We start from the raw sequence: 10,481 nt of genomic DNA, 5'->3' as shown, positions 1-10,481 counted from the left end.
TAGGTTCCGTCATAATCGAGGTTCGAATCTCAGCTTTTCCACTTGTGTGAATGAGTGGCTTTATCATTTCGTCTACTACAAAAAAAACTTGGTTTGACACGTCTTTATGAGCATAATTTAATTGATAGGAATGTCACTAGATAAACAGGGTCCTGATTCAAACTCAAAATTTCATACTCTCTCCGTCCCAAAATATAAGCAAAAATTGGTCAATTAAAATGAATGTATTTAGTCCAAATTTTTAACCAAATACATCAAGTTCATTTGACTCATTTTTACTTATATTTTGAGACGGAGAGAACACTTATTTACCTCAAGATAAAAAAAATTTGGCCAATAAACTACGTACTTGACTAATAAATAACTTTGTTCAACATGCTTTGAAGGTAAAATAAAAACCCTCGATACTAAAGAACTTTCACTTAAATGAACACTAAACCTAGAAGGTTCCATTAGTTTTTTTTTGACAATCAAAAACTCATATCATTTCATTATTCAATAAAGGAGTAATACAAGGAGGTAGCGTCTCACAAATATAGCGACTAGACCAAGAAATGGCCGCCCGAGCAAGCGTGTGAGCAACCATATTCGCTTGTCGCTTTATAAACTTCACCACAAAGTTTGGAATAAACATCATTACATTTTTAATGTCACAAATAAGAGAACTGAACTCTGAAGTACCACCACGTAAGTTGTGAATTGCATCCACCACATTCTTCGAATCCGTCTCAAAGATGGCGTGTGTGATGCCTCTGTAGAAGGTTCCATTAGTTATTTTTTAAAATTTATTGAATAACTAATGTATCTTATTTATATTATAAATTATACTATATGTTAGATACATCAATTATTAAATGAATTTGAAAAAGTAAAATTTTGCATAATTATAACTATAGGAAGGATCAAATTGTACTCTCTCTCTAGATATAAATACTTTTGCATATTCACTTTTATTAAAAAAGTTGATTGTATAATTAATATGTTTATTTTATATATAGATGTACCTAAAATAAAATTACCTAAAAAATATTACATAAATAATTATCAAAAATAAAATTCCAAAAGACTTATTTAAATTTTTTTTTTTTTTTAAAAAAAAAAAAAAAAAGTCTAGCGATTTAGAGACAAATTATTTATCAAATGGGTGCTAATGTTTTAGTATTAAATTGACCGGTGGTGGTATAACCGTGTAAAGCTAGACAGCACTTTAGCCTCCAGGTTTGATGAAAAAGTCAATGGAAGAAAAAACCCATTTGGGGTTGATCCATTGGTATTAGCTTGGGTCCTTGGAGTATGCTCATTTCAAGGTCTCAGATTTGATTCCCCCTATGCCAATTTTGGTGGGCAAAGTACATACCTAGGAAAAAAAACTCTGACTTTAAATAGGCCCTGCAAGTGAGCGGTGAGATTGATTCCCTTAGATTAGTTGGTCCTAAGGCCAGATACAAAGTCTTAAAAAAAGAACTACAATGTAATCTTCCTAAACCCTTATTTATAAATTCTTTATTACACCCATATGAAGTCAATATCTTTTACCTTACACTTATAAAATAATGACATATGAGTACAGCTTACTCTCACGGTCTTATATAGGCAAAATTTCATCTATATTATAAATTAAATATACCAACTATTTAATGAATTTGAAAACAAATTTTTTGTTTATATATAAAATCGGAGAAAGTATATTTGATAACTTTTCGGACAAATTATTGTTTTCTCTTTTAATGGGACAAAATAAAAAATAAAAAAGAGGGAGTAAAAAGCACTATGAAAATATATTGTTCAAATGGGTGTACAAATATTATTTCTCAAATAAAATTAACTAAATACATTAATAATTAATAAAATTATATTGATAAAATTCTTTATTAATTTTTTTCCATTTATAGTTTGTTTAATTAGTATAAGTACAAGGAGAATGTTAACACGTGCCCTTAAGACACATGTTAAAAAAGTAAAAATAGAAATTATTAAATGCTAATTTTTGCATTTTAACTTTTAAAGCATTTAATTTCTTGTATCATTAAATGTTGAGTTTCTATATTGGGATATCTTAACATGTGACTAAGTACAAACTACTATTTTTGTCCTTGAAAGTGTATCTCACCATCACAATCTTCCTTAAATGCATCGATATTGCAATTAGCATGACCCTTAGGTTTATAGTTGTTTCTTCTTCTTCTTTTTTTTTTTTTTTGGATAGAAAATTGTTTTTTTAGTCATTTTAGTTCTCAAATCTTTTCTTAAATAGGCAATTTGATCTGCAAATAAAATTACTAACATAAAAGACATCATAGGATATATTTATAATTTTAATTCCACATCAGTGTACTTCAAATGTGAATTATACGACGAAAACAATAGATCACGAACTACATATGCATTTTACACTCCATTTCTCAAGTTTTTTTTGTCCACATTCAAAAAGACAATAGCTGCTGTAGATTATCACTTATTCAATACAGGATTTTTTTTTTTTTTTAATTGAAGTCTATCTTGAAACTATTGAAAGAAATTTTATCAGAATTTCAAACTTTACTGTTATAAACCAACTGTATAATAAATTCATTATTTCCAAAAAATATATTTTAAAGTCTAACTTTTAACTTGGTAAACACCAGCTACACATGATTTGCACTTCCACCGTCAAACCAAACAGACCATTAATCGGGATTTACCTCGGAACAATGGATCAAGTATGATTATTATTACCTCTTATTTATAGATAAATTCATAATTTTTTTGTTACAATTCTTTTGACAGAAAATATGATTGTTTCTCAACTTTGTTAATGTTATCTTTCAGAAGAAAAAAAATTGCTAAATTTAAATTGCCGCTTTCATATCTTAATTTGACAAAAAAACATTTTCACCCCTATTTCATCCCTACTCTGAAATGAAATCACATGCTCCTCAACAATCCAAGAAATGTTGGTTTGATTAGTCCCTTTCAAAAACAAAAATGTTGAGGAGAACTTTTTTCTTCAGTGATTATTAATTTAAGTAAATAAAAACCAAAAGAAAAATTATGTTTATAGTGATCCAGAGGGATGAACACGTTTGAGAATATATATTATCCCAAACCCCCACAAAGGCCACAAGCTTTTTCTACACTTGAAATTGCTCAAAAACAATGGATCATTGTATCACCAGTGCTGTCTTCCCTGAGAACTGCCACCACCTCTGTTCTTTGGAAAGTAACCATTCTTGGCTTTTGACTTAGGTAACTCATGTATGTCCATCACCTGAATTGTTCTTTGCTTTTTGGCTATAAATAAACACACAAAAAAACATGTCAGTTTTAGATAAAAATAGAACTAGCATGAAAAATTATGATTATTAGAAACAAAAATTCAACCATTTTCAGCTTCTTTATAGTTCGCTTGAAGCCGTTTTCTTGCCGTAGCAAGCCTCTCCGCGTCAAAATTGCTCTCTTTCTGTTCTCTCTGTCTCTGCAATCATTCATCATTATGTCAGTATCAAACTTAATTGTTAAACACTAGGGATATGACTCATATGAGTCACATGACAATAACATCCCAACAAACTTTTGACAAATTTCAAACCGTACATTTTGAGTAGCATTAGTAGGGGCGGTAACCGGAGGTGATGGCCTTAATTTAGGAGGTGGGTCTTTGCGCGGAACAGTTTTAGGTTTTGGTTTTGGTTCGACTTCAGAATTGTTACGGTCAGAACCAGAACTTCCATCTGTGTCAGCAAAAAGCATATCAATTATCAACCAAATGGAAACAAAAGGCATCAATAAGGTTACAAGAATATTTGAATCAGAAACTATACTCACTGTGTGGATTTGGAGAGTACGCAAAATCAGGAATCTGCAAAAACAAAAAGAATAAAATACAACATTAGCAAGTAGAAAACCAAAAAACAAAGTTAACTAACTCCATTAAACTTTACAGATGAAGAAAGCAAATAGAATAAAAAGATTTCTTTGACCTGATGATTATGCCCATTTGGGGTGGTTTTCTGCAGAGGTGAATCTCCATCAGCTGCAAATTTTTAATACTATTAATTACTACTACCCATTAACGAATATTCCAACTCCTTTAACTTTCTACTTTTTAACTCTTTGACAAATAATCCCAAAAAAATTAAGATTACCCATCAGAGTGTTTTTCCCTCCCTGTGGATTATGCTTCACCCATTCATCCACAATCTCTTTCCACTTCCTACACACATAACAAAAAAACCAACTTTCACAAACTCAATCAATGCTATAAAAAAAATTAATTAATTTCTTCAAAAAATTAAAATCAAAATTATGTTTCTTCAATTACTTGACAAGTAGCTTCACCAATCGGCGAACATCGCTCGATGGATGTTTTCGCAACTGATTCACGTTCCTCCCGATGTCAGTTTCCTACATGAATTAAAATCAAAATCAAACATCAACAAAACAACACAAAGCACATGAAAATGAAAATAATGTAATAAACATAATCAATTTACCTTCAACTCTTGGAATGTAATATCAATATCCACCAGATTTTGCAGCAACTCCATCAAAGATTCATCAGACTGAAAATAAAATTAAAAATAAAAACAAAAATTATCAGAAGCGAAGTTCTTCATTCATTTCTAATGATTAATAAATTTAATAATGAAATTAAAAACAAAACCTGGCGAGGATCTTCTAGAAGCTCCTTAATCTCTAGAATCTTCTTCTGTTCATCTTCAAACAAACCACCATAAGGATCTATCTCCTCATCTTCACCATCCTCGTTTCCCTGAGACTGCGGCGTTGCCGGAGAACCACCGCCGCGACGCTGTTGACGTTCAGGGCTTAAGCTAGGACTATTCTCTTTCTTAACATGATTTCCATCACTCACGAGACGGTTTCCGCCGTCGCAATTCAGACAAACCGGAGCAGCAGTCGTTGCAGCGTAAAGTCGCTCAACGATTCCGTCTCTTCGACGCTTCAACTCGCCGGCGTTATCATGAGAAGCGACGGAAATCGCCGTGTCGATAAACATCCATACGTCAACGCCAGCCGTATCTAAAATCGATCGGAAATCGTCCAAATCCATCGGAAATTGTTCCCAAATTCGATGAATCGGAGACTCCGATTTAGCGATGAAGATTGAAGAAGAGGATTTATTATATTTTTTTTTTCCTTTTCAGAAAATAAAAACGCTAACAAACGCTAAGAAAACGCAAAAAATAAAAGAACTAGAAGATTCTTTTGTTGTGATATTACAACGCGAGATCTAAAGATAAAACGGTGACGTTTAGATCGAAAGAGGAATGAGAAATGAAAAGGTTTAGATCTACGGTGTGGTTTGTGAGATCGGAAATTAGGTTGGTGAAATATGTGAAATTGAGATTGATATTGTTGTTGTAGTAGTGGGTATATTCCAGAAGAAAATTATGATTATAATTTTATTGATTTAATTTTTGATATGATAATTGAAATTATTTAATAAGATTTTGTTTAATATGAAGATGTGGGAATGTATATGAATGAATGTATGTATGTATGTACAGTGATATGGGGGTAAGGAGGGAAGAGTGTAGCCGGTGAGAGAGAAATACTAATACCAGCGGCTCCACCCACACACATACATTAACAACTTGGTGCGAATGCTTTTGGTGCCAAGTTTTTTTTGTTTTGTGTTTTTGTGGGATGTTTGGTTTTTTTTTTTTTTTTTGGTTGCTGTGGGCTAGGTTAAGGGGAGGTGAACGGACAAAAACAGGGGTATTTGGTGAGAGTGGTTTTTTTTTTTTGGGCGAAAAGTTTATTTTTATGATTTAATTAGGGAAGAAAAATAAAATAAAATAAAAAGAAAAGATATTGAAAGAAAATCTGAATGAATCTGTTCCGCGTGGCCACTCATAGGCTAAACTCGACATATAATAAATGCAGGAATATTGAAACGTGTGTTGTGTTTTATTCACATTGGAACTACTTACTCATCAATTCATTCATTGTTCCAATCCAATACTAATGCTTCCATATCTACAAATTTTACAGTTCCGCCAACAAATTAAATTATCTACGTATTTCTTGTCTTTTTTTTTTTTTTTCTGGGATTGATTGATTCTAGTTGCTAGACGTAAGTATGGGTCGGTTTCGGTCGGGATCGAACTAAAAATCACCAAACCGATAAAACCGCAATCATTTAATTTGGACACAATTCTGATCGTCTATATCTTCGGTTTTTTGTCGGGTCGTACATGTGGCGGATTGAACGGGTCGGTTATCACATGTTAGATTGAATTTTTTTTATATCAAAGTTAGATTGAAACTTTGTTTACATTTAAAACTCATTCGTTATCCAATAAATCATAATTTTGGAATAGTTCAATACCTCGTACACAATACAACAAAAGATAAACGAACTAAATTAAAAAAACAAAGAGGATGAGATGCAGTTACTTTGTTTCAACTATGTAGATCTAAAGACAATAAATGATCAAGTAGAAGTGAACTAAATTAAAATATCATTCGCACCTCCTTCACCAATATTATAACTTATAAGCTTTGTAAAATATAACATTTCTCTCTTATATCAAAGACGGATAGAAACAACAAAGAGAAGAGTATATGAGATTAAGAGGAAGAGAAGGAAAAAAATAATTTGCATTTTAATGGTTGTTCGGTCGATTTCGATTATAGAGAGATAGAATTTTAGAAATTTGTACCCACCCGTATGCAACCGTTCATGCCCGTTTTTTCGCAATTGTTGACCCGAGACCCGACTCGCACCCGACCGAATGCTTCAATGTGTTGTCGGTTATATCGATTTTGAGTCGGATATTGGGTTCATGCTCAGCCCTACTAGTTGTAGTTTTTTTCATGAAATTAAATTATTATTACTCTATCTGGTTCTATATATGAAAAGGTTTGTTTTCCAAGTTTATTATAGAATTGATATATTGGTTAAAAAAAAAAATTGATGTATTTAGATTATATAATTTAGATACCTCCTTCCAAAAAGAAATATCACTGACGATGTCTTCTCTGATTCAAATACGATCAATTCATATGAGATAGTATGTCATGCCACCTAAAAAGACAGAGAGCTTGGTGGACCTAACCTCAAAATTTTGTGGGATTCTTTTGCCCGGAAACAAACTAGGAAAAGAAAAAAAAAACCTTTAAAAAAATAGACTAGTTTGTATGTATGGGCAACGGTGGTGTGGACCTAATAAGTATTCACTATAATATGATTTTTTTAAAAAAAACTTAACGTAAATGTCTTGAATGAAAGAGAAAACGAAGGAAAATTAGCTAGGTAAATCTAATAAAAAAAAAATATAGAAAGAACACACAAAAGATATAAAATGAGACGAGAAGTGGGATCCTTCACAAAAATAATGATGTTCTTAATTGGGATATATAATTTGTTCATCCAAAAATCTAGAGGAGCAAAACTAACTCTCAATCTAATCAAATGATTGAATTGAATATTATACAACTCCAAAAATCCACCAAGTCGGATGAAAATTGAGATAAATGATCAAATATAACAAGTGAAACAATTGTCTCTTATCTACAAACAATGTCCCAACCCAACACATGCATAGTTAAGATAAAACATTTCATTTCAAAGGTAACATGCAGGACTATTTCTCCTCTGGTGAATTGGACTTTGGACTTGATGACAAATGATAAAGTTCTTTTCTGCAAAGCTCCAACAAAAGTGGAACCTTTTCATTTGGGCTCACCGTGATAATTAATTGAAAGATTTCTTTGAAATAAAACAATCTCCTTATTCACAACAATGGAATCACAACTCTAAAAAAAACAAGATCCACATGAAATTTTAAAAGAATCAGTAAGAACATTCAATGTAAAACACTGTTGATTGGACTGTTGTTCATCACAACCCTGGTTTTGTGGATTTGGTATCGTGTATTTAATGTTGAGTATGATCATGAACAGGTAAATAGTGATGGTTAAATATTTGAATAACATGAAAGGAGGAAAAACAATTATATAAGACCTACAACAAACAAATAAAAACATGTACCTTCCATCAATAGTGAGTTGGTCGTGATTGACGTTAGATTTCGTAAGGAGGACCACAGTTTGATCTTCCACAACTACGGTCAAGAGGGAGCTGAAAACGACTTAATGTCAAAACTGACCATCGAATCAGATTAGGCGGTCCACTGGACCGAATACTGATGGTGAAAAAAAAATGCACCTTGCATTAAAACGAATCTTAGCTTTAAATGTATAAGCACACACTAAAACTGGTTTCCATCATCTCGGCGGGATATTGCATTATATATGTAGGGATTGAGATTCAAATCCCGATGATCCCACTTATCCACCTTAAGAATGAAGTTTCTAACCACTAAACTATTTAACAATAAAGAAATTAAAAAAATTGGTTTTCATCCTTTTCTTTCGAAAATAAATCCTTTCTTTTAATAATAATAATGTGCATATTTTGTAGAGGTCTACATACCTAAATTAACTTTACAAACACGTGACATAAAAGTATCTATCAAATCAAATGTCTCTTAATTGGTAGTTAGATTAGATAACCTTATTTTTATATTAGTAGTGTTATTTGGTATAGCCATGCTGATCATGACATGTTATATTTGTTAGTACTTAGTAGTGTGTAGACAATGATTTTTTGTTCTCTTAGTGTGCGTTTGGTTTGGGGTAAACATAATTGAGTTTCATACAATTGAGTTTAAAAGAATTGATTTTGGTTAAAAGTAAGTTGAACATAATTGATTTATGTTTGGATACATTTAGTACCTGTTTGGTTTGGAGTTACAAGGCCCCAAACGTGAGTTTGAAAAGTTAAATGTGATTTTATCCTAAAATTTTATGTTTGGTTTCAACACAATGAAAATTGATTGTGTCCCAAACTCACGTTCACCTGAAGCTCCAATTTGGAGCTTTTGCGTTTGCCTAAATTGATTCTGAATTTTACATTTTGTTTTCCAACACCTTCTTCCCTTATTACCCTTTATGTCTATCATGGTAAGGTTGTTGTTGAAGAGGACATATGTCGAAGAAGGGAACAAAGATTGTATGGTTTCCGATTTGAAATTATTCTTTTCCTTAAAACTGATATATGAACAACTTGTTTTTTCAGTTGGTGCGGTGCTCAATTTGTTTGATGAAAGTTTCTACACAATGACAGAGATCTAGCACAAATAAATTAGTATTATTAATTATTTTTATATTATACACTATCCTTTTTTTTTTGCAATATTAAATAATCCAATAAAATTATTCTTTCTTTCATAAAAAAAATAAATTACTCTTTCTTGTACTTACTGTATCTAAAAATGAGGGGATATTTTAAAGAGAATTAAAAGGATAATTTGGTAACTATATTTTCAAAATCAATTTTGATTTAAAGTATCCAAACAACATTAATTTATAAGAATCATTTTTATATGAGCATATCCAAACATAAATCAATTTACACAAACTCACTTCTAACTAAAATCAATTCTTTCAAACTCAATTCTATTAAACTCAGTTTTAGTCACCGCCAAGCCAAACACACACTTAGTAAAAGTGATTTTCACCAATTTATATTCTTTAGATAGTTTATATCAAAATTACTTTTTGGGTGATTAATTACCAAAATGAGTTTTTAATATAAGACACTTCTCTTTGTCATTAAAAAAAATAATATAGACACTTCTATTTTTTTTTCTCTCTCTTTTTTTTAAGTGAAATATAAATATGTAGACGTCTTTCTCTTATGAAATAGAATTTAATTTATATACATCGTCGGTGTAAAATTATTTTGCACATGCATTCAATAATATACCGACACATCATGTATGGTAATTAAAAATATATGATGTGTCACATTCATTAAATGATGTGGCAACGCGTCATTGAATGTATGTGTAAAAAAAAAAATACCGACAGTGCACAATAATTAAACTCTATGAAATATATATGCCTTTTTTTTAATTAAGATATTTGTATTAATAGTTGATATTTTATCGCGAGTCAATTATTAGAAAAACACTGAGTCAGATATTATATCCACCGAGTCATTGTCAAAAAAAACTTGGAAAACTCACTGAGTCACTGTCGCAATCGGTTATGTAGGAAAAATTGGAGAAAAGATTTATAGTCTTTCATCAGCTTGCTTTTGACTTTTCACACTATTAACACAAGTAAATGACAAAAATTACATTACATATTTTAGGCTTAAATACACATTTGGTCTCTTACGTTTATTTTAGGTTTTAAGTTAGTCAGTTCCGTTGGTTTTGTCACTAACACCGTTTGAACAGTACATGTGTCAGTGTGTCCAAGTGCCACGTGTCAGTCCACATATGCAAATTGGCTGCCACATGTGACAAAATTGACGGAAAGGACTAACTTGGAACCTAAAATAAACATAAGGGACCAAATTGATACTTTATAAACGTAAGAGACCAAATTGAAACCTAAAATAAACGTAAGGGACCACATGTGTAGTTAAAATTTATATTAAAATTTATAATTATTAATTAAAGTTA

General features: G+C 31.2%; 1 protein-coding gene across 1 annotated transcript; it reads right to left on the bottom strand.

Moving 5' to 3' along the window:
- Nucleotides 1–2,967: 2,967 nt before the first annotated feature.
- On the bottom strand, nt 2,968–5,950 carry LOC123913905 (probable mediator of RNA polymerase II transcription subunit 26c). The gene is made up of 9 exons (XM_045964815.1): nt 4,643–5,950; nt 4,473–4,541; nt 4,301–4,383; nt 4,125–4,192; nt 3,960–4,012; nt 3,805–3,838; nt 3,574–3,710; nt 3,361–3,454; nt 2,968–3,270 (listed from the first exon to the last, which is right to left on the bottom strand). The coding sequence occupies exons 1-9, from the start codon at nt 5,048–5,050 to the stop codon at nt 3,149–3,151; spliced, it is 1,068 nt and encodes a 355-aa protein (XP_045820771.1). The 5' UTR covers nt 5,051–5,950; the 3' UTR covers nt 2,968–3,148.
- Nucleotides 5,951–10,481: the final 4,531 nt, after the last annotated feature.

The sequence above is a fragment of the Trifolium pratense genome, linkage group LG3, assembly GCF_020283565.1.
Source record: "Trifolium pratense cultivar HEN17-A07 linkage group LG3, ARS_RC_1.1, whole genome shotgun sequence".
NCBI classification, from domain to species: domain Eukaryota; kingdom Viridiplantae; phylum Streptophyta; class Magnoliopsida; order Fabales; family Fabaceae; genus Trifolium; species Trifolium pratense.
Note: the sequence above shows the minus strand (reverse complement) of the source record. Positions and strands in the feature narration are given on the sequence as shown.

Bases quoted from the DNA above. Each gene is read 5' to 3' on its own strand.
- LOC123913905 (XM_045964815.1), bottom strand. From the start codon at position 5,050: ATGGATTTGGACGATTTCCGATCGATTTTAGATACGGCTGGCGTTGAC. The intron at 4,193-4,300 runs GTAATTGAAGAA...TTATGTGTGTAG, and splicing joins TTGGTGAAGCTACTTGTCAA to GAAGTGGAAAGAGATTGTGG. The intron at 3,839-3,959 runs GTCAAAGAAATC...TTGTTTTTGCAG, and splicing joins CAAATGGGCATAATCATCAG to ATTCCTGATTTTGCGTACTC.